The sequence below is a fragment of the Rhamphochromis longiceps genome, linkage group LG3, assembly GCF_057381845.1.
Source record: "Rhamphochromis longiceps isolate RC_006_pf linkage group LG3, R_longiceps_female_GT1.1, whole genome shotgun sequence".
Lineage (NCBI taxonomy): Eukaryota > Metazoa > Chordata > Actinopteri > Cichliformes > Cichlidae > Rhamphochromis > Rhamphochromis longiceps.
The window spans coordinates 22591121-22618593 of NC_140559.1; the positions used below are offsets into that span (position 1 = coordinate 22591121).

General features: G+C 40.2%; 2 protein-coding genes and 1 long non-coding RNA gene across 4 annotated transcripts in view; 1 reads left to right on the top strand and 2 right to left on the bottom strand.

The window, feature by feature from the left end:
* The window catches only part of LOC146673448 (uncharacterized), an 83620-nt gene that overhangs the window by 47797 nt on the left and 8350 nt on the right, over window positions 1-27473 (bottom strand). Inside the window, exons 3-6 of one of the 2 annotated variants that reach the window (XR_014910465.1) lie at window positions 25727-25815; window positions 22301-22413; window positions 21203-21328; window positions 20036-21094 (exon numbers count right to left, since the gene is read on the bottom strand). This is a non-coding gene — a long non-coding RNA (uncharacterized LOC146673448). Of the gene's footprint in view, window positions 1-20035; window positions 21095-21202; window positions 21329-22300; window positions 22414-25726; window positions 25816-27473 lie in introns of those variants that run through there. The other variant, XR_014910466.1, reaches the window with a different exon arrangement.
* On the top strand, window positions 83-9142 carry LOC146673453 (histone H4-like). The gene is made up of 2 exons (XM_085384415.1): window positions 83-193; window positions 8807-9142. Exons 1-2 carry the CDS (start codon window positions 83-85, stop codon window positions 9122-9124), a joined length of 429 nt encoding a protein of 142 aa, XP_085240541.1. The 3' UTR covers window positions 9125-9142.
* LOC146673454 (histone H4 type VIII-like) lies at window positions 10218-10541 on the bottom strand. The gene has a single exon (XM_085384426.1). The coding sequence runs from the start codon at window positions 10533-10535 to the stop codon at window positions 10218-10220; it is 318 nt and encodes a 105-aa protein (XP_085240552.1). The 5' UTR covers window positions 10536-10541.

Sequence of the window (27473 nt, forward strand, 5' to 3'; positions counted from 1 at the left end):
CATTTTCAGCTGAGCATTTTTGCCAATAACAGGGGAAAGCAGCAGTAGCTTTAGACATATTTGGACAAACAAAAATACCATCATGAGGAGCCTGTTGGTTTTGCTCTTCCTGGCTGCGGCCAATGCCAAAATCTTCGAGCGCTGTGAATGGGCCTGCATGCTCAGGGCTAATGGGATAGATGGCTACTATGGAGTCAGCCTATGGGAGTCAAACTATAACACCATGGCCCAAAACACCAACAATGATGGATCAACTGACATTGGGATCTTTCAAATTAACAGCTTAATTCAATGAAACATAACATTTTCTGCTTGCCTAGAGTTAAAAGGTGCGGGTTTGCTTTTACCATTTAACGGTGAGGCAACTACATATTATTCACAAATCATCGAATGACTCTTAAAACATTATGTGCTACATTGGGGATCGAAATTTTGTGTCAATATTCTATTGGCCCTCTAGTCTTAAAACCACTTCTGGTTTGTGCTCTTTTTTTCTTTTTTTTAAATTTACAGCTTTGCCCAGATTACGTTTAATTGCAGTCACAAGAACAATAACAACAATTAAATTAAAATAAGAAGAATGTACTATTCAGAAAATCTTACATTCAAGCACGTTCGGCATTAGTGGTGAGTTGCAGATTCATTTATTGGTTAGCTGAAGAATATAAATTAAGCAATAAATGGACATTTATGAGTCTGGTTTTCATTCACTTTACTGTAAGAAAATGAGTCTTGTCTTATTATGACACATGCTGACTAAAATGTTAACTGTAATCATTGGGGTCTAAACACCAATTAGGTCTCAACACCCACACACAGAGCAGCAAGCACATAAAAGAAGAGAGGTGGGGGGGGTATCAGTGGTCTCTTAAAAGGATATCAGTTGCACAGTAAAAATATAGATGGACAGCCTACAGGTCTAAAAAATAAATTCATGCTAAACACTTCAAACCTGCATGCTTTCTGAAGGTTAACAGGTCACGGGTTGCCTGAGTGCAAAAAATAAAATAAAATAAATAAATACCAATTTGAAAAAACCATAGTACTGCTAAACTGATCTATAACCTCAATAAATATTTTCTCAATTGGCTTATTGTCCTGTGTTAGTTTCGTAATTTGGTAAACTATAGTCTTCTGATGTAAAGTAAATAATAAAGCTTTGAATGCTTTGCAAAAAACTAAACTTTGCAAAACTTTAGAGTCCATCCAATCAATCTGCTTTGTTTACCTGTCTGGGTTTGGTAACAATGAACCCATCATTGTGTGTTAGTGTTTTTTATATAACTCTGTTCTGGTCCTCTTATCTGAACATAGTCAGTAAAAAAGTAGGAAATTCAGCATCAGCTCTGGACAAATTCAAACCAGCAGAGACATCATCATGAAGAGTCTATTGTTATTGCTCCTGGTTAGCTGTAGCCAAGTTGAAGGATAGTGGAATGGACGGCTACTATGGTGTCAGCCTGTCAGACTGCCTGGTCTTAGAGATTAATGACTTCATACCCACTAAGATGATGTGTTTGGGGTTAGGAGAATCTCTAGGTTCACTTTACATAAAATTTACCTGTATATTTTTGTGTTGGAAATAGAAATGTTCTAATAATAACACATATTAGACATGCAAGAATATTGCTTTCTGGGTTAAATTTAGTTCAATGCCTCTTGAATCCACTTGTTCAGCTGCAATTTGGGTTAAAATTATGATTAGATTATTATTATGATGTAAGAAACTTCATTTGAAAGCAAAAAGGTTCTAGTTGATGAACTTTGTACACGTGATGTATGCTGCTTGCAAAAAATAAAATAATGTCTTTTTTTTTAAATTAGCATTAAGTCAGCACTTTCATTGCATTATAATATTATATCCTTTGGTGCTAGTTGGAAGTCAGCTTGGAAAAATGTCACGGCCTGGCTGGCAGACCAGCACTTCTCCTAAGTGCTGGTATTTCGTGCTCTCTGCCCCTGTGCCTTCGCACACCCTGTGTCTTGCAGTCCTGTGTTCCGCTGTCCTCCTGAGGAAAAACAACAGACACAGCCGTTATGGCACCAACTCCACCAGGCATACACTGAACAGCACTTTAACCACTGACATGGAGTCTAACTCAACGATCCTGCGCCGGAGGAAGCTCCACCGCTCTGTTAAGTAGCTCCCCCGACGAGCCCCGGTTGCCCGGGGCGGCATCACAGGCATCGGCCAAAAAAAAAAAAAAAAAAAAAAAAAATGCTCGTACTCATGCTGCCCCGACATCAGCCAGCGCATATTGGGAATGGCATAGGCATCGATCGGTTTCCTGTCGCCCATTTGCTGGGAGTAAGGGTGCCCTTCGTTTGCGAGGTGCGCCTGCTGCTTGCGGCGCAGACAGGAGAGGGCGGGGCGGCGGGGGATTCTCTGACCGGCTGGAGCAGCATCTAATAACCAACTCTCAGAATAAAACAAAATAAAAACAAACAACAAACACGAAAACACCAGACATTATAATACAGACTTATAATTTGCACCGATGTTTTTTCGAAATTCTATAAAGTGAGCGCGAGAGCCCTCGGTGCGCCTGCTCGCTGCTGAAGTCAAAGTAAACTTTATTGTCATCTCCGCTACATACAGTCCAGTGTATAGAGAGATGAGACGACGAGGCTCCAGTTACAGCAGTGCAAGTAAACAAACAATATATAATAATAATAATAAACTTTATTTATAAAGCACACTTAAAAACCAAGGGTATGCCAAGGTGCTTAACAAGTAAAATAGAGTATAGGAGGAGGATAATAGAAATAGGACCAAAGCAAGTACTAAATATGCAAACAGATAACTGTCACTAATACATAGGAAAGCAACAGGTACAGAGCAAACAAGAATTTAAATGAGCATAGAAGTGCATGATATAAAATCATAAAAGAAATATTAACTAGAGGGAAAGGCAAGATTGAATAAGTGGGTTTTTAATCGTGATTTGAACAGTGCAATGGAGTCAGATATATATAAGAAGAGTAAGAAAATAAATCTACACTTTAGGACTCTGGGTAAAGGATCAATAACAATTTAAAATTTATAATTTACAGTCTGATGATTTAAAGTCGCACACACAACCCGTCGAAAGGGGAGGGGGGCCGGCTGCTTCCAAATAGAGCACATTTCATTTATAATGTTGTAAATCCAAGCCCATTATGTATTCATGATTTGAATCCTGGGTTGTGTGAAATCCCAGAAATGCACCCTAGACAAAGTGAATCTGTGAACTAAGGTGTAGGTGTGTTAGATCATGTTGTGGTGATCCTTGGGTTGTGGGATTTGTGTTCATACTGGAGTGCAAAATTAAAACCAATGGAAGATGGACAAGAAAAGTTCAAAGCCATCCGGTCCTCGGTTTAGAAAAAAAGAGAAAAGAAGAGGAGAAACAAGTAAAAGATCCAGGTAAGCAGATGTTGGCACAGTACTGGGACTTTTCTATGCTGTTGCTTGCCCCATGTCCCGTGGGAGCAACCCCCCTTAGTTTAACGGGTTCCCTTTATCGGATTTTGTCAGTCTAGTTGCTTTGCAACTGCACGGAAATGCTCACTGCTCCCACACATAAAGCAATGCTGACAATATTACTCATCTGCCTGCACACAAGCAAAACATCTGGGGCGATGACATGGTGAGGGACAATATTGCTGTGGTGTAACTCTTTGTTTAAACTGTACTGTTCCATTCACATGCACAGATCCATGTGCACAGTTTTAAATGTTTTAATAACAAATATCCCTCTCACATGGATTAACACAAGATTTGCTGCAGGTTTCCTTTGTTAAACACACAGAAAAGAGTCTGTTGGAACAAAGGCTCTATAAAATGAAACTACTTGAGCTCTGAGAGAGTCTGGTGGTCAGATTTAAACCCTGCGAGGCTGCTCTGATAAACAAGATGGACATTCACATATGCATTCTCAACATTTTTTTTCTAAATGCTTTAACAAAACCAGAGAGCTGATTTAGCAGGAGAAACCTCCGAATGTGGAACCATCAAGTCTGACACATGTGCGCAGGATAGAAACATGTCTGCTTTTTCTCTTTTTTCCTGACAGTAAAGCCATCTACTGGCTTTTATCTTTCTGTGACTGATGCCTTTATACACCATGCAAATATCAATCAGCCACCCTTGGTAGGACCTCAAAATCCCATCCTTTCGTGAACCTCGGGACCAAAAAATGGTCCCGCCCCAAAAGTGCTCTAAAAATGTTATATATCAATATTTTTTTCTACTTTAAATTAGTCAATCTTTTAAAACTACTTCTGCTTAAAATATCCATGTCAAGTTTTAATTATATTTTCGTTGTTTTAACCCTTTAAATCCCAGTTTTATTACATGAGCGCCCTGTTTTTTTAGCCCCAAAAAACAAAAAAACTAAATATTTTCCAAAAAAAACATTTGAAGTAATATTTGTTTGTTATTATAATTAGGCCTTTAGATGGACTAAAGATTGGCACCAAGAGTCATTTCGATCGCCTTTTATTTTTTTTCCAGGAGCGCATTTCATAAAATGCACACTATCGACCACGCCCAAAAAGTGCAATAAAAATATTAAATATTAATTTTTTTTTCACTTTAAATTGGTCAGTCTTTTAAAACTACTTCTCCCTGAAATATTCATATAAAGTTTTAATTATATTTTCGTTGTTTTAACCCTTTAAATTACAAAAAAACTAAAAAAAAAAAAAACTAAAAAACTAAATATTTTCCCAAAAAAACATTTGAAGTAATATTTGATTGTTATTATAATTAGGCCTTTAGATGGACTAAAGATTGGCACCAAGATTCATTTCGATCGCCTTTTATTTTTTTTTTCAGGACCAGAAAATGGTCTCCAGGCGGCAAATGCTCCTCCTCTAGGCCGAAATAAGTGCATGTTGCCGGGGTAAGTCGCGACGATCACCGGGGCACGATCACCGGGGACTGCTTTTTCCAGCCCACACGTCCGATACCACGTGACAACAAATACGTCATTTCCTGTTGACTAAAAAAAAAATGCACCCTCTCATGGTCCTAGGGACCAAAAAATGGTCCGCCTGATCAGCGGGCGAAGCCGCTGCTGCACGCCGGAAATGAGGCTTCATTTCCGGCAGGTCTGTCCAAGCAGCCCGCTGTTTTCCAGCAGAGGTCAAATGTGAAGCAAGGGCGCCACCCGGTGGACAAATAAAAAAATTACAACTCTAAGGCCTGTAGTCCAAAACGAAACCTAAGCTGGAAACCTGACGATACCTTTGACCGTAATTTTTCTGGCGTGAAAAATAGCATTTATAATGGGTTTCAATGGGGCACAAATCGGCCACGAGGTTCGATAGTGGATGTATGCCTTTTATTCAGCCATTTAAGCTCATTTAAAAAACTCAGACTGAAATTTTAAAATAAAATGGGAAAAAAATACATGTTTGAAAATTTGGCTATACTCCATTAAACACAGTGGAAATGGCGTGGAATTAAAAAACGCAAAGGCCACGAAATGGTCCCAGGTTCTACAGAGGGTTAGGAACACCTTACTGGTACTGGGTTGCACCTAGCTCAGCACCTTCTCATCTGGGAAGAGAGATCAGAAATAAAGGAGAAAAATGTTTGAAAATGACGCACTGAACCAGAGAATTGCTAAAAGACACATAGACACAACCTAGTTCATCTTCATCAAAGTTGCTAAGCTAAATCAAAACTATCAGCAAAGCCTCAGTACTGATGAAAACATAAATGGGCTCCTGAAAGACAAAAAAAAAATCCACTGCAGCTGGCGCAGTACTGCACATTTACAAATGAGAGAGACCGGGTAGGTCTGCTCTCCAGCAATAATAACTGAATGACTGAATAACCCAAATAGAAAAGACCTTTATTATCATTGTACATGTACAACAAAATTCTAGGTGTTCCACAGCAAGTGTGGAATAAAATAACATATTAAACATAAAGAATAAATAAAATTATAAAATCAGGAAGAATATATACATAAATATGTACACGAATAGGAGAAAGGCATACATTAGAGAACAAAATAGTTGAAAAGTGCTTGAAAGCATTGCAAAAATCTGTGCTCAGGTCACTTCTGTCATCATAAGTCCAAACAGTGTCATTGTATGTACTAGTGGTCAGTTTTGGTATTACAACAATTTATATCGCCTACAGCACCGACTTACCAGGACACCTCCTGATCTCCTCTTGGGTGTAATGGCTCCCAAAATAATGGTTTTACATTAGAGTAATTTAATAATATGACACACTACTGTACTAAAGTCATCAATAATAATTTTATTGCCGCTCATTTCATTACAAAGGCACTTCAATTATCTGCACAATGAATGAATTAAAAATATATCAGATGTGTGTTTTTCTTCCTGCTACAATCAGCTGTCAATTTGTGTGCAGGGAGGAGGAAAATGGTGGTGAGGTCGACAACTGTTGATGAGTGGAGATGTTACTTTTGTTTTTGTACCACGAGAGGCTGAGAGTGTGATGGGAAAGTTGTTCTGCTTCAAATTGAGCACAGAATCAGCACAGAAAAAAAGAAATCGCCATCGAGACTTTAACTCTGTGCAAACATCTGCATGAAGAGCACGCTAACACGAAACTAGCCAAGGACTAAATTCTTACATACTGGATTTCCTTGAAATAAATCTCTTTGTACACACACACACACACACACACACACACACACACACACACACTTTCTTTCAACCACTGAATGATTTTCCTTCTGTCTTTACTCTGTGGTTGAGGTTCAGCCGCTTGCCTGTTCTTTGTTATCTGCTCTGAACAGAGGTGTGTATCAGTTAGAAACACAGTTCAAATTTTCCATCACTGCTCTTTCTGAAACCCGTGCCCGCTCCGATTGGCTGTAAAGGGTTAATGAAGGCATGCATGAGGGAACTTTGGGTGACTCCTTTTATAATGGATTAATGTGTTTGCTATATAAGAAAGGGGAAAGAGATAATATAAATAATTATAGACAATTGACAATAATGAATGTTGATTACAAAATATTTGCTAAAATAATTATGAATAGGTTTGAAGAGGTATTAGATAAAATTATAGAAAAAGAGCAAACATGTGCAATAAGAGGTCGTCTGATGTGGGATAACTTATGTACTCTGCGTGAAATAATTTACAGTAGAAAAGATACAGAATTTTTTATTTTAAGTCTCGACCAAAGGAAAGCCTTTGATTACATCTCCCACTCTTATTTGTGGGAAGTAATGAAAGCGTATAATATGCCTGAAACCTTCATCTCTATGATTAAAGTTTTATATAAAAAATCCCTTGTCCAGATTAAAGTAAACGGACGACTGACCGAACCCTTCCGTGTCGAATGTGGAGTGAAACAAGGATGTCCTTTAAGCGCAGCCCTATATGTTCTAGCAATAAATCCGTTACTTAAAACAATCAATAGTGATAGCCATTTTACTGGATATGTCCTAAATGACACCTACAAGGTGACTGCCCTTGCTTATGCGGATGATGTCTCTGTAATTATTAAAGATCAAAAGGAGCTATCAATACTTAAGGGTTTGCTAACAAAATACGAACAAGCTTCTGGTGCTAAGCTAAACCAGGAAAAGACCGAAGGAGTTTGGTTTGGACAAAACTTAAAAGAACCTGTAATTGATTTAAAAACTAACAAGGAGATGAAGATTTTAGGTATTTGGATTACTAAAAATGATCCATGTCATTTGAATTGGAAAAAGAAAGAGAGTGAAATAGAAAATGAAGTAGCTAAATGGGACAATAAAAATACAAACTATAAAGTGCGTGTGAATATTGTGAAAACACACGTAGTCTCAAAGTTGTTGTTTCTGGCTACTGTCTTTTCCCCTCCTCACAAAACTGTTATTAAATTAAGTAAATTGTGTACCAAATTGATTTGGGGGACAAACCGCGAAGTAACGCAGAGGAAATTAATGTATAAAGGAAAAGAAAATGGAGGATTAGGAGCGCCAGATCTTAGCATTATTTTGATGATTCCTTTTCTAAAAAATGTATATAGTGCATTTGAGCGAAGCACCCACTGGATCCAAGGGAAGAAATCTTTGTGGAAAAAAATGAAAGGGAGAGCCCGAACGGGAGTGCCATACTTTAAACTTGTGTTTGGGGATCTTGTGGATCAGTGGAAATTGGATGGCTTAAATCTTCTACAATTAAACTCAAAACAGATATATAATAAAATCAATCTAAAAAAAAAATGAAGGTATGATACAATATAAGGCTGTGGAAAAAGAAGAAAATCAGAAAATAGTTAAAAACATATATGACAAAGTAATATCCGAGAACATGAGAGATACAGTGTGGCTTATCTCTGTCGGACATCTCCCAGTAAGAGCTGTAGTTCTGTGGAGTTGCTTCGTTACTACTAAGAAATGCCCTATGGAGAATTGTGATGAAGATGAAACTCTTGATCATCTATTGATATCATGTTACAGGACGGTTGAAATAAGAAGGAGGATGGAAAAACTAGGTTTTAATATTGAAAATAATATAAAATCAGTAAGATATGGTTTGTTTAAAGAAAAGATGAGTGAAAATAAAAGAAGATTGTTTTGGCTGGTGATGTGTATTATAAATGTCCACATATGGAAAACAAGGGCTAAAGGTGTTATAGAACAAAAAATGATAAGTAGTTTCACTGTATGTAAAAACATTGTAACTGAGCTGAGAAGAAGAAAAACGAGAGATATGAAATTAGGAAATGACTTGCCGTGGGAGCTTTTATTATTGGAAAATATAAAATAAGATGTGAATAATTTGTGCATGGTGCTTGTATTATGTGTATTTGTAATTGTGAATTTTGATATTTAAATAAAGTGTTTAAAAAAAAAAAAAAGCAAGGGTGGCAAAGGACTCGGTAAAGGAGGCGCCAAGCGTCACCGTAAAGTTCTCCATGATAACATCCAGGGCATCACCAAACCCGCTATCCGTCGTCTGGCTCGCCGTGGCGGAGTGAAGCGTATCTCCGGTTTGATCTACGAGGAGACCCGTGGTGTGCTCAAGGTGTTCCTGGAGAACGTCATCCGTGACGCCGTCACCTACACTGAGCACGCCAAGAGGAAGACTGTGACCGCCATGGATGTGGTGTACGCTCTGAAGAGGCAGGGCCGCACTCTGTACGGCTTCGGTGGGTAAACTCCTTCACCCCAATCCATCAAACGGCTCTTTTAAGAGCCACACACACTTCACTTTCAGAGCTTTGTTCTGCGATCTTGTGGTGTTAATCCGCTGTACTGAACCCTAGTCAACAGGAATGTGTTCCTGCTTTTTACTTTGTCAAAAGACAAAGTTACTACACTGCACCGGAGCGTCAGCTTCAAGCGAGCCATCACTACTTCACTGTGTACTGCACTGCACATGGTTGAAATGACAAACCCACCTAACTTGATGTGCACTTTAACACACAACTAGACTAACCAGGATACAAAGGGCTAGTTTGTTGGACTAGAGGGCAAAAATGGCTAATTAGATGTCAAAGTGTATACTAAGAAAGATATGAATTGGTATCATCATTTTTTTTTTTTTTTGTATTTTTTTTCCTCACTTGTGGTGCCCCTGGATGGATGACACTGTTAGCATTTGCCTATGCCACAGGCAGGCCCTGCTGTGTCCTTCACATCCAGCTTTCCTAGCAATTCCCAGAGGAATTTCCATCAAAGCTTTCTTCAATCTAACTCCTAATTTGATGGCTCCATAGCCACCTTTTTATCTGCCTTTATATAATGCAACTATTGTAGTAAGTGCTGTGCATAAGATGGAGTTGTACAGGAGGTAGGTAGGAATGATTTCCTGTGGTGTTCAGAGGGGATTTTTGGTCATCTCAGACTCTCACTAAACACACTCCGGTGACTGGTCAGCACATGATGGTGTGGGTCAGGGGTATTGTTCAGGATTTGACTTATGCACAAAAAAATTGTGGTCACATATTTTTCAGTAGGTGGGATAATAACAGAATCCTCCAGAAGGAGGAGCAGAGATATACTGGGCATGAGATAAGCTTTATTAGTGCCAGAGCTGGGAAATGCACCGACATGGGCAGAGCAGGATAAAATAAATAACAACAACAACCTTATTATATTACGATAATAATAAATAGAATAGATACAAGGATAAAATAATTTTTGACTAATAGCGAAAGAGTGATTAACAGTAAGATGGCTGGGTGTTTTTAGCAGGTATTGAGTATTACAGTTTGTGGATGTGTGTATTCACTGCTGTTGTTGTAGAGTCAGTAACTGTAGAAGGAAACTGAGTCAATGCAGACTAAGATCAAAGCCAAAGTGTGGAAGCGAGCTGCTGTCACAGTCTTCCTCTTAGCGTGCTCAGTGTAGGTGACAGCGTCGCGGATGACGTTCTCCAGGAACACCTTGAGCACACCGCGGGTCTCCTCATAGATCAGACCGGAGATACGCTTCACTCCGCCACGGCGAGCCAGACGGCGGATGGCCGGTTTGGTGATGCCCTGGATGTTATCACGGAGAACTTTACGGTGACGCTTGGCGCCTCCTTTGCCGAGTCCTTTGCCACCCTTGCCTCTTCCACTCATGGTTAAAGTTTCTTCTCTGAACGAACAAAGTCGAATGAACCTCAACTCCACGGAGCCGTGTTATTATCTGTGCTCGGCGGACGTAAAAGAAAACAGACGGTTCGCTGGACCGCTCGAAGCTCAGTGGCCCCGCCCACTCTTCTATTGTCTAAATGTGGATATCTTGTCTTTTGTTAATGACAAATTAATTAAGAACCCAGACCTATTTCTACTTTCATGAAAATTACGGGGGTTGTAAGTTATATCAAATGAATCATATATAACACATTTCTGAAGTTTTTTTTGTAATAGCTCCACCCACTGCCCCAGATCTGAAATGTCACATATGCGTCACATTGGGCATACAAGGTACATTTGTTCCATATTTAGAAAGTAATTCTGTAAACACTTTCTTGCTTTTAAAAACAGAATTTCCTTTTTATTTTCAAATTCTTAACATGGATAATGATGGTAACACTTCTTGGTTTACTTCAACAAGCTTACCACAGGATGAGCACTGGGCCCAGATTTTCAATCCCCAGGGTTGGGACTTTCACTTCACATACTGCCTTATTGGGCTGTGTGTCCCCTTGAAGGGTGCCATTTGCTCATCAACAGAGTTGTACTACTCTGGGACAATATCCAGGCATTGTTTGCGAAACATTTCAAGCCATGGACGGATCTTCCAGCACTTTTCTTCTGCATCTCTGTGTAATAAATCTGTATTGTCAGTGAAATGCAGAGATCCCAACAGTGTTTGAAATCAGTTGCGGGACATGTTATCCGCTACCATAGGACATCTGGTGTTATTTTCCCAGTATGCTCGAATTAGGGTCTTCAGAATCTTCATCTGAGCTACTTTCACATCCCTCATACTCACTGTCTTCTGCAGTGATAAACTCCAGCGCATCTTGAACACTATATTTTTTCTTTTTATCCATTCTACAAAAGAGTGAAAATGACAAAAAAATGGGGGGTAACTGAAAAACGCCTCGACAAAGCTAAAGTAAAGTTCCATCACAAATTTAGGTAATTTAATAAAATAGTTTAAAAATAGTAGTGCTTGAATTTAGTTAAATATGACTGAGAATTAACAACAGAGAATACATTTACTTAAAATAACTGAATGAGCGAAACTGACTAAGCAAATGATCAGTTTTTGTATTTTTGTGACAAATAAGTCACATCAGTTTTTTTTAAGAAAATTTTGAGTTTAATGCCCGATGTGACATATTTGTCACAGCGATATTTAACAAACTAGATCAAATATTACCAAACTAGGTTACAAGTGACATATGACATCTTATCTAAAGTTTAGAATTGCTGAATGAGTAAAAGCTTACCTTTGCAAAAAGAAAAGAAAGTTTTTAAAATTAGCATATTGGTCTCATTAGCTAACCAGGTGGACCAAGACTTTGAAACTTTGAACACCCAGAGTGCCTCACTTGTCACATGACTGAACTAGTTTGTGCAGTAGACGTCACTTAGGGACTTTATTAGTTAAAAGTCAAAGTCAAACCATTATAAATAGTTTTTCTCTAAGTGTAAAGAGGCGGTGACACTAGTGTCACTGTGGGTCCTTAAGGGTTAAGTCTAACCGAAGGGAGGCTCACACCAAATCGCAACTTTCAACCTCAGCTTTAGTGGAAAACTACTGAGGAGGGGGACACAGGGCAGCCACTGACTCTTAAGGCCCTCCAGCTGGGAGGGCCTTAATGATGATTATTATTATCGTTAGTGCTCACAGACACTCAGCAGTAAAGGTTTAATATATTAATGATCTCACTCAACCTGCCACTGACTTGCAGTCATTAAGTTCTAAAACATAACAGCCTCAAAGTCTCTCTGCTGGATGGAAAATTAAAAGATAGGAAGAAGAAAGAAACAGGATATTGTAGTTTCATCATAGAGTGGATTTCGATGGAAATCACACTGAGTTTGCAATAATGCTGCATAATAATAATCATCAGTTCTCTCTTTAAAGTTGTGTGGAGGTGTTCAGCAGAACTTGCAGCTTTGTGGATGGTAAAGAGGCGTGTTTGTGTCTCTGTCAGTTTTCTGGAGAAACTGGCTCAGAGTGCCAGTACGTGTTGCTCAGTACATTTTAGTTTCTTTTTGTGTCTGTTGTCTTTGTTCATGAACTGTCTGATTAAGTGATTTGATTCCAATCTCAGTGCAGCAAAAACATCTTAAATGTTGCAGTTTCTGTGTCTGCGAGTCCATCAGGGTCGCGGACAAAGAGCAGGTTCCTGTGATCAGACTGATGTTCTCTGTCGCTACAAATAGTTCAAACAACTGAAGGAAAATAAGTGCAAGTTACATTATTCTAAAACGTTTTAATTGTTTTAGTTCACTCTTCTGACAGGATGGAACAACTAAAATATTTAATGAAACATAAAACACTTTGTAAGGTCCATGTACCCTGTTGTTTTTCCACTGACCTAAAGGAACATCCTTAAAATTGATTCCACACAAGTAGAAAGTTAAATAAAATGTTACAAAACTAAAAACCAAAAGCTAAAATATAACAAGATAAAAATCTAAAAGTAATAAGACCTCAGTACCAACAGCTATCAACAAGTGAATGCACCAGTTTATCCTTGTTAACCTGATTTACAAGACAAATCTTAAACCTGTGCTAGACTATTCATCACAGTGTAGATGCTGGAGGCGTGTTTGCGTATCTGTCAGTATCCTGGTTAAGTTGGATCAGCAGTGAGGGTCAGAACTAAATGTTGCTCAGTACATTTTTTCTTTTCTTTTGTGCAGCTGTGATTACAGATGTTCTTCTGCCTTCAGAAACCATCATATGTGAATCAAACAAATGACAAAAAGACTTTCTGACCAGGTGCAGACCAGCAACAGAAAATAATAAATAAAAATAGTATCAATTTTATATTAAGAAATCATATTGTAAGAACCTGCTTTTTTAATTTGATGAACATATCAAAACTTAGATCCATGTGTCAACAAGTGAACTTTTGTCTGTACTGCTGTGGAAATTTTTGAATAACCTGCAACACGCCCAGTGAGTCCAAAGTAGAGAGAAACATCCCAGCCAAAACAGCAGGATGATGGTGATCTCTGACGATGGGCACCACCCTCACATCTTTCATACACGTACAGAGAAAAACATTCCACATTGCCCATGTCACTTGTTTTATGCTTAGCCCTCACCTAAAGCAGAAGGAGTCTAACTATCTGTGTAACATCTCCCATGAACTCACAATGGCCCCAGTGTGTGTGTGTTTGCAGTTATTTATTTGTAAAAAATGTTTGGTATCATGTATGATTTTCGTTCCACTTCTCACGTGTACACCACTTTGTGTTGGTCTTTCACGTGGAATTCTATAATAATATAATATTCTATAATAATATAATAATATAATAAAATAAGAATAATTTATTTTATTTTCATTTGCTGAACAGACAGACTTGACTGGGGGAAAGAAAGAAAGAAAGAAAGAAAGAAAGAAAGAAAGAAAGAAAGAAAGAAAGAAAGCGGGGAAGAGGGTCGGTGATAAAGGGCAAAAACCAATAAAACAAACAGACAAAAAATACATATATCACCTGTTGAGAAATAAAAAAGAGAAAACAAGCAAAGAAAAAGAGAGCAATATAAAAAACAACATCACTACGATGGTCTATGTGAATATAACAGTAAATACTAAATATTAAACATTATTGTGCAGCACGTAAGATCGACAGCGCACAGTGTGCTTTGAGGTAGGAGCCAAAAAGGGTGTAGTTTGTGGGTGTGATGACCCGTGTGTACACCTGTGAGCATGAACGCGCTTGTTTTTTTAAAAGGTTCCTTCATGTAATGATCTGCTAGAGGGTGTGGGGGGGCCACAGCCCCGTCCTCCAGGGCATGAAGCAGGTATGGAGGAGATCAAAACTCCAGACATCCAGAGGCCCCCAGAACACAAGAGACCAAGGAAGACCAACAGAGGGGCAGCCGCGCCACTGTCCCAGAAAGAGCTGAGGAGAGTCCCAGATGAGGGCTCACTCAGCAGCCGCGGAGCAGAAGCCAGGGGGGGTTGCAGTGACGCGCCCGTGAGCTCCGCCGGCAGCTGCAGTGGCACAGCTGCCAGAGTGACCGAGCCCCAGGCCGAGAGGCTGGGGGCACCCCACCTCCGAAGTGGCCCGAGCGAGCCCCAGGCTCCAGGCCCTGACAAGCAGCCACCAGGAGTGAGCCGGTGTGTACCTGGATGGCCATCCCCGGACACAAAGAACCACCAATGCACCGATGTCTGAGGGCGTCTGCCAGTGGCAGGGGAAGTGGTGGGGGGAGACAGACCTCCATACCTTACTTACTTACTTTACTGTTAAGCTGGGCATACACTGTGTGATTTTTGGTCCTTTTTGAGGTGATTTTTCAGGTATGCAACCATTTTGGGAGATCGGCTCAAGTTTCGTCCTAATCATGTATCGTGCATTGTGTAGTATACATGAGGTAAGGAGAAGTGATTAACACCTCACCGAAACAAACACAAAACAACAAGGAGCCAGGGTCCAAAACAAACGGGAAACAAGAGTTCAAACCAAAGTGCCCACAACAGTGCTGAGGCTCAGGAAACAATCCAAAACCAAACTCAAAACGTCCGTGAAAGAACTGAACTAAGGAAGGGTCAATAACTGAAATGAGTGTACCAGGGACGAACATGCAAGGTATAGTGGTGGTTGGGATGGTGGTGGTTGTAGTGATGATGGATGTGCAGGTAGCAGGGCTAGTGACTGAGCAGATAACTGACTCTTAGCTGCTCTCCTCCAGGGAGCAGGAACTGGTACCGGGTCTGGCCGAACTCCAGCCATCCACACCCGAGGAACAGATACAGGTGCAGGGACAAGCTTGGTGCTGGCTGCCTTTACTCTGCGAGCTGGTGTGGGTGCAGGAGCTAACTGGACCCCTGCCAGCTCATGCACCCAAGGAACTGATACGGGTGCATGAGCCGGCAAGGTCACAATTGTCTTCACCCGGGAACCTGGAACAGTCACAGGCATAGACTGGGCGTCAGCTATCCCCACCCAAGGAACAGGTACAGGTGCAGGGAGGAACGGAGCCTCGGCCAGCCTGGGGACTGGAGCAGGGGCCAGCCGGGCCTCTGCCATCCCCACCCAAGTAACTGGTACAGGTGCAAGGGAAAGCTAGACCCGAGCCGCACTCAAAGCAGGAGTTGGAGGTGGAGAGCGGAGCTCATCAGTTGTACCAGCCACTGGGAAAGCCAGGTTAGTGGAGTCAAACACAGTATTAGCAAACAAAGATTTAAGGCGTGCTATATTTAGTAACTCTGCTGGCTTTGTGCTGTCCAGGTTATTGTTAATAGTCTTTGGAGAAGTGAGTTCAGGAGCAGTCACTGGGGCTGGAGAGTTCACACAAACAGTGTCTGAATAAACTGGGTGTGAAGCCACACTAAACTCTATCTTACAAAGCACAGCCAGAGAGTTAGGACACACAGGGACCAGGACAACTGGCTGAAAAGTATGGTGCACAGAGTTAAACTGACATGACCGGGGAACGGAAAAGTTAACCTTGTCAACCAACTCTGCAGTGCCCAAACCAAATTCTTTTGCCAGTCTAGTCTATGTATAGCAGACAAAATCTTGTTGCTCATAACCTTAGCAGGCACCGAATGTACAGTTTGAAACAGTCCACTAGGAAAAACAGAAGCAGTCTCAGAATAGACAGACTCTGGGCTTGTAATCTTTATAGAAGCTGGAGTCTTAACACAGGCAGCCTCAGTATCTACTGGTTAAGAGGCTGCACCATACACAGGTTAGGCAACATCAACAATACTCTCCTGTGGTATAGCCTGAAAAGCATTAATAGAGTCTGGCTGGAAAATCAAACAGTCCATGGGAACAGGATGGCTAGCAGGCTAAGTACCAGGAACTACATAGTCCACATATGTGAAAACATGAAAGTCACTTCGAAGATCTGAAGTGATAATTTCGCTAGCTTGTTGGTCAGCCTCACACACACACCAGATTCACTGACATCTGTATAGTGCTCAGAAACATTTAGGTCAGAAAACACTGGGTTCAGCAACGAGATCCTGACCCACACTGTCTAGCGCAGAAATGCAATGTTTCTGAATATTCCAAGTTTAAATGGAAACAAAACAGTCCGTAGAGGGATTGTCGCTGGAGGGAAGCATAATATCTGTCAGCAGCGAAATACAAACTAGCTCAGTGTTAACTGGCTCAAGCAAAACACTAGGTGTATACTCCGCTGGATGGAGATGATGCTATCATGACAATCAGGAGCAAAATCTCTGAGAAATGTTTTCAGAGTATATTTGAGTCTATGAAATGAAGAACTGGGGCACAAAGAGGGGGTCCACCTCAATACTGGTAAGGTGTTCCTAATAAAGTGGCCGCCTGTGCACACTTCCATAGTTAAATCAAAAACTTGAACAAATATATGTGGTTATGTTTGTATATATCGTGGCATTCAGTGTCAGTGAAAACATGTGTGACTGGGCTCTTAATTTAAAGAGCTGAGCACGCCTGATACTGTGTGACGTCACAGCAGGATGGATGAGGTTACTGCCTGGATGTAACACCACCTGTGCGAACAAACCTGTAAAAAGTATTTCACAAATACATGTTGTGAAGTTTATATCTGTTAGTGTGACTTTTCCTCTGTATCAGATACAAAACAGCTTCTGCACAAAGTGCAGACATTGAGTCTATGTTACTGACATTTAAAGAGGCTGTTGTTGCACTTAGGTGCCAGTAGATGGCAGCACCACAGCACAGTTTAATCTTGGTACAGTCACACAGCAATAAGCTGCTGTTCACCTGAGACTCAATTATCCTGTTAAATCAGCTTCACGTTTAAAAGCAGATTTCTGTCAAAAGATCACGACCTTCCACTGAAGGAACTTTACTTTGAAGAGGTGTCTGTGATGTTTTACTGTCAGTTATTTTAAGGAGATAATTTCAGCGGTATGCTTATAAAAAATCTAACATGTTGTACATAAACACAGCTTATTAGTTGAGTTTAATTTCACAAATCAATCAATAAATATAATTACTCTGTATCCTGTTTTCTTCTACTGTTACTACACATTTGCTCTTTGTTCTTTACCAACTCACATTTTCTATCAGATGTTCTTGTGAAACCAACAGAACCACAAGGGAAGAAAAAGAAGCAGAGACACCAGATCGCTGCTGCGGTGATAGCAGCAGCAGGTTCCACACCACCTGCTGGTTGTCCGCCTCAGTGAGGTGACTCTTGCTTCTTTTAAATCTCCAAAGAGCCACAAAACCAATTTATGAGTGTCACATCGTTAGCTTCATAGCATAATTGCCTAAGTCAATGACTTAGGCACTTATGCTATGAAGCTAACGACATACTCATAAATTAAACGTAATATTCTTCAGGATCACAGAAACGTCTCCATCCTTCATCTCCGGGTCCCTCAGCTTCACTCGGCCATAAAAAGATGGATGTTGATAGTTTTCATAGGAGCGTTTGTTCCTGTAGAACGGGGGTGGCCAACTCCAGGCCTCGAGAGCCGGTGTCCTGCAGGTTTTAGATGGGTCCTTGATCCAGCAGTTGATTCAAATGGCTAAATGACCTCCTCAACATGTCTTGAAGTTTTCCAGAGGCCTGATAATGAACTAATCATTTGATTCAGGTGTGCTGACACAGGGTTAGATCTAAAACCTGCAGGGCACCGGCTCTCGAGGCCTGGAGTTGGCCACCCCTGCTGTAGAAGTAGAAGTAGACGTAGCCGTCTGTGTTCAGGTCAGCTCTGCTCCACTTCAGCACTGAGATTATTTCATTTGTGGAAATTTGACACTGGAGAGTGACGTCATCTCCAAACTTCACCTGAACATCCTGCTGAAGAGCTGAAGCAAAAAGAAAGAAGTGATATTTTTGACATTTAACACACCTCAGTGACCTGAACTCACAGGAAAATTTAACATAAATCACGTGGTCTCAGGTGATAAAACAAAGATCAAAGATAAGTGAGGTAGGTAACTAAGCACACTAGTGATTCAACTTGCAGAATCGCTTATGATAGATTTCTACATTTCTTTCTGTAGAATACCATTGTCTCTGTGGAGGAATTTTGGGCCACTCTTTTTTACAGTGTTACTTCATTGAAATGATTGCACACAGTTCGGCCACTACAGCGTCTCAGTCTGGTTGATTTTTCTGTTTTTCAGCGTCTCTGCTGTAGATTTGCTCTGCCTGGAAACACAAAAACACTTTTTTCTGATGTTAAAGTGATATTTGACTCTTGTAAACAAAAGTCTGGTCCTTCAGATCAGGTAAACATTTGTGTTAAACATGAACAAATTTGTCATGGTTCTCAGGCTCTGGAGAGGATGTGGGATGTTTTTGCCTTCACCTGTCCCTCCAGGGCTTCCCTACCTCTGAAACCGCCCTCAACGCATACCTGGGGCTCGTTTACGCTGATTCATCACAAGCATTAGTGGTTTTAGATACGGGCGACATCGTGGTGGGGGCGGCATCACGGGCATCGGCAAAAAAAAATAAAAAATTGCTCCTACTCATGCTGCGCGACGTCATGCCAGCGCATACTGGGGATGGCACAGGCACTGGTCGGTTTTCTATCGCTCATTTGCTGGGAGTAAGGGCGCCCTCCGTTTGCGAGGTGCGCCTGCTGCTTGCCCAGCCCTATTCTCAAGCATCTGTTGGAAAGTCCCAAGAAATTAGTCTGGTCAAGCAAGAATTAGTCTTTCTAATTAACACTGAGCTGATAAGTTGCCAAAAAAATACTGCCTACTGGAATATAATGAACTAAAGTGAAAGACAACATCTTTCCTCATATATTTTGTATTGTGTGTGTAATTTAATTAAATAACATGTATAAATGGCCCATAATGTTTTAGAAATGTGCAAATGATAATAAAAACAGCAAAACTTTATGTTTGTCTGAAATGAGTATTTATTCATTTTCTGTAGATGTACCACTATTGTTATCTGAAATTTGCTGACGTACCATGGGTGGCAGCCCCAATCAGAGTTTGGAGGAACAGACACATTTATTTAAGGTTTAGAGTTCACTCATTTATAGAAATCCTCAATCTACAATCACTGGACCAGATTCTACATATACCATGCGCACACACACATTACAACACATGTGATAATAACATTTCAGCTTTTTACAAAATCCCAACATGCTCACCTATCAGACCTTCATTTTTTGGGGTCGTACGTTCAGTGAAGTTAAAGACAACACTGCCTAAATCCAAATTCACACCGCATCGCCTGCAGTGTGAACGTAGCATAAGATTCATGTGTGAAAGTGTTCCTGCTGCTTTAAGTCTTGGCTCACATCAACTTTATCTGCTTTGAAGAAAACTGAAGTGTGTCTGGGTTCACCACAACTCATGTTTTCCATCAGACATCTTAGTGAAACCCACAGAAGCACACGAGAAGATCAAGTGAGACCAAAGCCACCTTCGGCAGATATAACACCACATTTTGTGGTGGTTTAATAGCCCTCCACCACAGGGAGCTTTAACACAATCAGATGTGTCTGTGATGCATTTATTGTCAGTTTTCTTTTAAAGACAGTTTCATCAGTATGCAGAAACTCCAACACACTGTACATGAAGACCGTTTATTAATGGAGTTTCCCTCATATCACCAAATCTTGATATGCATCTATTAAAATAAGAGTTAGAATAGATTATAACAAAGTCAAAGTCTCTTTGCAAAGTTGTATCCTGTGTTTTTTTTCCCCTTCAAGCAAACTTGTTAAACATTTTATAAAACGGGGTTAAATTTTCACATCATATTTTATAATGAACAATGATCCATCGTGTAGATACAGAAAAAGCTGAGTGCAGCTGTACCTGAAATTTATTTTGTCCATTAAATGAGTTGCAATCAAATCAGTTCTGCTGTCAACAGACAAACTTCACAGTAACTAAGATTCATGTGTGAAATCGTTCCTGCTGTCTGTGGCTCACATGAACTTTATCTGCTTTGAAGAAAACTGAAGTGTTTTGGGTTCATCACAACAACTCAGGTTGTCCATCAGACATCTTTGTGAAACAAACAGAAGATCAAGTGGGACCAAAGTTTATTGAAACTGCAGAGAAACCAGATCACTGCTGAGAAGACGACAGCACTTAGAAACAAAATACAAATAACAGTAAAGTTACTGAACACATGGAAACACGACACAAACAATAACTAGTCAATCCAGCTTCATCAGAGCTTATTGGAAATTATCCAGTTTAATGTCTCATTGTACTCTGAAATGAAAGCACAGTACAAATAAGCAATTGGAGTTAAAAAAGAAATCAGAATCAATTTAAAGACAAATGTATTCTCAACTTCTCAAAGTAGCCACCTTTGGCAGATATAACAGCAGAACACAGCCGTGGCGTTCTTTCTACAATGTTTGACACTTGTAGGTTGCTTTGCTTTCACTCTTTGGTGCAGTTCATCCCAAACCAGCTTGATGGGGTTTAAGTCTGGAGACCGTGCTGACCACTCCATATTTTAAGCTTACCAGAGGGTACTGCATGGCGCTGCAGAATGCTGTGTAACCATTCTTTCGCCTACTCGATGGCGTACACAGATCCTGCGTGATGAACCGAAGATTTCAGATTACAATTCATCAGACTACAAGACCTACATCTAAGTGTTATGATGGTCTGTCTCTCCTCCATTGTTAATTACTTTTTCTCACCATTTTCTGTAGCAACAAGGACAATGCTGTTCCCCTGATGCTCACGAGGCCATGGTACACCAGTGTTCCAGCACTGCTTTTATGCAGACAGAGGGGGCTGTGGGTAATCCAGAAACATTGGACCACCTGTAAGAATTTATTATAATTATTGAGGTTAATTGAAATGATTCATCTTAAAGTAAAAGTACAAGGAAGCAACCGAAATGGCAAAATAAACACGGAGAAAAAGACAGACATACACACATTTTATTAGTCATTTAAGCTTTATTTATATTAAGATTAAGATTATATTTTCTTTTCAGATACTAAAAATAAACATCAGTGTCAGTCTCCATTCTGTCAAGCTGACAAACAAAGCAGAGTTAAAGTCAAGTCCTCAAACTTTCCTATCCTGAAGTCCTGATCCCAAACACACTTCCAGTGTGTATAGTACCAAATCATAACAACAATTGCATCAGTGGGCTTTATAAGGCTATAATAAGGTAAAGACTACCATAATATCACCATGGTAACTTGTGCTGTGAACATAACCTATTCTGGAGCCAATTAGAAATCGGCAGGTATGAAATCACCAGCTTGTGCTATCCTCGCCCACTTATCAACCAGTCAACATCCACTTCTAGCACCACGCAGTCAGGATTGTGGAGGACTGCATGGAGACACGTCTCACTTAAGTGACCCGACCCAACCTTGGATGGAGACATTTGCTCACACAGAAAGATGTAAGGCAAAAGAAGTGAGTATTATTAGGGTGACAGCTGCACATTAGAGCTCTGAAACTTTAAACACTTTCTGTCCCACAGCCTGACAAAGGAGACGTGGAAATCTCTGCAGTTTGTCCCAAAAGGAAATTAAATCGATCGATTAAAAAGCTGTTTCTTGATCTTTCATCTGGATGACAACCTGCCCTACAGCACAAGTTACCATGGCGACTCACCCCAGTAAGAAGGGAACCACCTTCGTTGTACAGAAAACCCAGACCTGCATGTACACCCTTAGTCCTACAGAGCAAATCATGTCTTCTCCTCCATCATCAGTTATCAGGAGAGCAGACAGTCAAAGTACAAGAATTCAAACAAACACAGAGATTCTACTTACAGAGCAGACACAGCACAGATGTTTCCTTCATCGTCCTTCTCACTCATTTCAGCTTTTTTTCATTTCTGTCGCTGACACCAAGTAAAGCCCGCCCTCTTCCTCTGAGCACCTTTCTGTTGGTACAAAAACAGTATATATATATATTTAACAGGTTTTTATTTGAATTAAAACCTAGGAGAAGTGAAAAAGTTTATATTTTCCAACAGAAAGTTCTTACTTTCTGGGACAGTGACTCAAACTTACAAGTAGAGTACAGATCAACATAGTCAGTCATGTACGGCATGTGCAGAACAACTCAGTTTACTTGGTGAGTTGCATGTCTGCAGAACGCAAATATGTGAAGATTTACAATAAGCCAAACTGTGGATCATATCTTTGCTGAAGGAAAATACAGAAAACAGCATTGCAATATGGATGAGCCAGTTTCTGACGAGGAGGATGATAGAGAGCATCAACACAGACACATCTGATGAGGAGGTCACAGGTGCTGAAGCTGCTTCTGCTGAAATATACAAATCCAAAAGTGCAGCACCTCCTGGCTCACATGGCATTAACCTGGGCTCACCAGGTTTGCTGTGACAAGAATAAGTGTCTTTTTATGCCATTGACAAGAACGACATCATTGCTGTGACAAATCTTGAAAGAAGAGAAGTTGATGGCGACATTTGGAATGACACTGATAAAGAATACGTGGATTCCCATCTTCTTGTATCTGTAGTGTACAGATCCGAATACAAGACCACTGATAGTCTCTGGGATTCGTTAATTGGATTAAAGCATTCTGCAGTTTACACTCAGGATTAAACAAAATACTACATAACAAATATCTATAAAATACCTGGAATATTCTCAAACATTTCCAACATCCCCACATTGAAAACAATAACCAACAATAATCCTATAAAGATAAATGAAATTCCCACACTTTCTACTCATACCTTACCTCCTCCTCCTCCTCTAAGAAACCAATAAACTGTTTGTAGGCCCCGGGGCATCATTTCCCCAGATATTTCACAATATCGGAACCAGGAAGCAGCAGGTGAGCAACAGTATCATTTATAATTGCTAACATGAAAATTATACAACTTAGACGAGTTTGTAGAATTTTGATATAGATCTCTCTGTGCTTTTTTATTGTAGACCAACACCGTAGTGATGAGGCGCAGATACCAAAGAAGACAAGTACGACTAGAACTTACACACACCGACCACGACCACCACGTATACACTCAGCTGAAAACCTGTAAATAAAGGTTTCAACAGTCCCCCAATTACTGTCTGTTTACGTCACTGCCCAATAAGCCTGCAGAATATATTAAAGATGTAAAAAGAGTCCGCCCGTTCCAAGCTCTTAGCTCTGATCTTCAGAGGTGACAGCGTAGTCCATTTCCATGGAAAATGCTCCTTCTGGTAATACATGGCCAGCAATCCAGGCCAATCTGATATATAAATCATGGCAGCTTGTGATGCAAAAAACAGCTATTCCTCAAATCTACAGATTTACACAGGTGAGCCTGTGAGTGGCATCCTTGAGAAAAATCAGGGAAAACATCTAGTCCTGGAACATCTGGAAATGCCATTCCACATATTGAATGGAATAGTACGTTGTTCATGATAGGGAAACATAGTACTGGCAAGTGTGATTACTGTGGGGTGGAGGAAACTGTAGAACATGTCATGTTGCAGTGTCAGAGGTATCAGGTTGAGAGGAGACATTTGATTCAAAATCTTAGTAACCTAAAAATCAAACTGGATCTGGTTGAGTTGTTGCGGCAGGACTCGGGAAGTAAAAGTTATCAGGCCTTATTTCAGTTTTTAAGAGAGGGGAACCTGTTTGGCAGGATTTGAGAATTTTTTTTTTTTTTTTGGGCGTCGTTCCACCATACTCCAGTTGGTGGCGGTAATGCACCTTTCACTTGTTTGCCAACCGCCAATATAACTGTAAGAAAGAAAGAAAGAAAGCAGGAGGCGGCAAAACAAGGAAGTGCCTGTGCTTCAGAAGTGCCGGTCAACCGCGGTATCGAGCCTGCTTTCTCTACACATTTATAACACTTATCTTCAGCTTCACAGAAGATACCAGTACGAGATGGGGGGTTCGGGAAAGCTGTACTTTTCCCTCGGTGTTCTCCATGTCTGCTACGCCTCGTCTGCAGGTGAGATTTCAGCCTTGAAGGCTAGCCTAGCCTAGCTTAGCCGACACTACGCTCTTGAATCTATGAATCAGAAATTCAATTGGCTCTTGACGTTGGTTCTTTATTTTATAAAACGGGAGTCTGCGATCCGGGTCCGGAACCACCAGATGTCCCATAAGGACCCGGACCTACAGCCGTAACAAGAAACCAGAGTGGGGCAGCTTTTCTTGTTTTACAGTATTAGCAGTGACTTGACAAACGCAAAGCAAATTATTCTGTGCAAAAAGGAAAACGGACAGTAATAATAGAGCACTTATGGGCTCCTCCCGAGAGTGACTGCAGTTAGTTCAAGTCCAGTCTTTGACTGTTTGCAGATTGTTGCCTCCTTTCAGGCGAGATGAGCCCTCTTGATCAATTTATTTGGTATAATTTTAGTATTTGGTGTCACTGTATCACTTTTACCCAGATACTAACATGTTTAGTAAAGCTGAGGACAACGAAACGTGTTACAGCAGTGAAAAATGTTTTGGAAATTTGAGGGTTTGTTTCTTTTGTTGATTTCATTTGTAAGAGTCTTCACAGTCCATCCAATATTAAGGATTACTTGTGTTGTAAAATAAAAATTGTAACCGCAGTTGAGCATTTGAGTCTGTGAACCACAAAGTTACAGATTCATCAGAGAGAAGTCGCTCGCTCTTTGCACACCGCTGACATAAAGACAACTCAGCTCATTTCTGCTCCGTTTCAGTAAAATCCGAGTGTTTAGAGGCATAAATCCGTATTATGCCTCTAAACACTCAGTGAGAGGACTGAGTTGAGCCAAAGCAGCTTTAAAATGCTTGTGCAAAGAACCATTACTCTATCTGGTAATGTTCCTCCCTCCTTTTAGGGATAAGGAGCAAGACAATTTTTTGAGGGGGGGCTAAGTTTATACAATTTGCAATGAGTTGTGTGCCACGGGCTTTCAAATTCATATTTATGTGACTAGTTTAAATATTCTCCTCCTGAAACTCTTACAAACGCCATAAAACCAGCTGAAACAATACAACAGTCAAACTGACGCTGAGTACATCCAGCAGCTTTTTAATCTCAGACAAGGCTGTGTGCTGCTGTAGATGTTAGTGAATCTGGCCCCAAATCTTCCTTTAAGAATTCAAGTGAGAATCAAATGCCTGACATCACACTACAATCTGACACCACAGCTTTTGGCCATCACAGGAAAAGGAAACACGAGTTCTGTCCATCGTCTGTAACTCTGAAATCTGAACCATGAGACAAACAAGAGCATCTCTACCTCTCAGCTCGGACTCTCTCTCTTCTCTCTGATGATGATGATTCGTCCATGACGGACGTCCTCAGTTCTTCCTGCAGATCCACCACCGTCTACACAACAAAGCACATACAGATGACGTCAGTGCAGCAGGCACAGTCCTACTGATACTGCTGCTGTTTTAATTATAACACAAAAATCAGTCACATTATTCAATCTGGCCTAATCAAAGTTCAGCACGCTGTTCAGGTGCGAGTCCTCTTATTGGAGCACACCGGCTGATGTTTGAGTGAAAGGGAATTTTCCTTTCTTTAGTTTAATATTAGAAAATGTTTGTTACCTCAATAGTAGCATCACACACCATCTTATACTTTCTGGTTATCTATTAGTCAGTAAAAATGTTTGCTGTATGTTAAGATTAAGACTAGGATTATTATATTTTCTTTTTTATACATTAAAAAAACTTCAATGTCAGTCGGCCTTCATCCTGTCAAGCTGACAAATAACCCAGAGTTGAGTCGATTTTTTTCCTCTGAACTCAGTAGTCCTGCAGGCCTGAAGCAGGATTTGCTCTAACCTCAGAGTTAACTACAAAAGGTCATTCACTGCTTACCAGCATATATTCAAATCATTTGTCGTTTGATAACTTCAAACAGCTACAACAGCAGTTTCCTAAAGGCATTCTTTAAGGCTTTGTAAAGTAAGACCCTAAAATAGTATCATCAACACGGTAACTTGTGCTGTGAACTGTCCTAGAATCAGTTACGTTCTAGATTATAGATCAACAGGGATTGAAATCATCGCCTCCTGACCAATCAGTTCTCCAAAAGTTAGCGCCACTATTCCTGGAAGATCCCTTGGACCACTTTGTAGACCACTGGGTATGAACCTCTGACATCTCCGCGTTTTCTTCATAGTTCAATTTTACCTTTTTATTTTTTTTAATTTTCTCTTTTTGATGGCTGCAAACAAACTTCCTCCTGCCCCGAAACAATCTACCTTACAAGACTCATATACCGTATTTTTCAGACTTTAAGGTGCATTTGAAAACCTTTCATTTTCTCAAAAATCGACAGTGCACCTTATAATCCGGTGCGTCTTATGTATGAATTCTCGTTGTGCTTACTGATGTCGAATCAATTTTATGGTAAGCTAAGAAGCCGCACTGCTTGATGTATTGTCGGAGCATTACGGTTACTGTAGTCAGAAGCGTCGTAGAGTAATACGTACTGCGCGTCAACATAATATTACCGTATTGTGTGTGCATAATGGACCCTAAACTGGGGCTTGTTGAGAGAAATGTGTACGAAGTAGATTTCAAACTCAAAGCTATCAGTCACGCAGCAACATGGGAACAGAGCAGCTGGAAAATCTGTCTGTCTTTGTTATTATGCTCTATGACTTCTTAGTTTACATTTGACTGCACAATTGCGATCTTTTTGTTAGGCACAAAAGAACATTGTTATATTTTATTCATGGAGTATTATTTAATAAATCTTGATAATTTATTTTGGAGTATTTTTTTTAATGTACATCTACGTTGTATGTTAATAAAAGTGTCTGTGTGACATCTGGGACATGCTTTATATCATGTGTCAGCATCCAGCTAAAGAATATCAAGATATGAATTTTAGGCCATATCGCCCAGCCCTACGTACGCATAATGTTACAGGTTGTTTTGATATCAGCTAATAATAAATATAATTTGTAAGGATCTGACTGTTATAAAAATAATGACCCTAGCTAGTTTATATCAAAATTTCAATTCAGA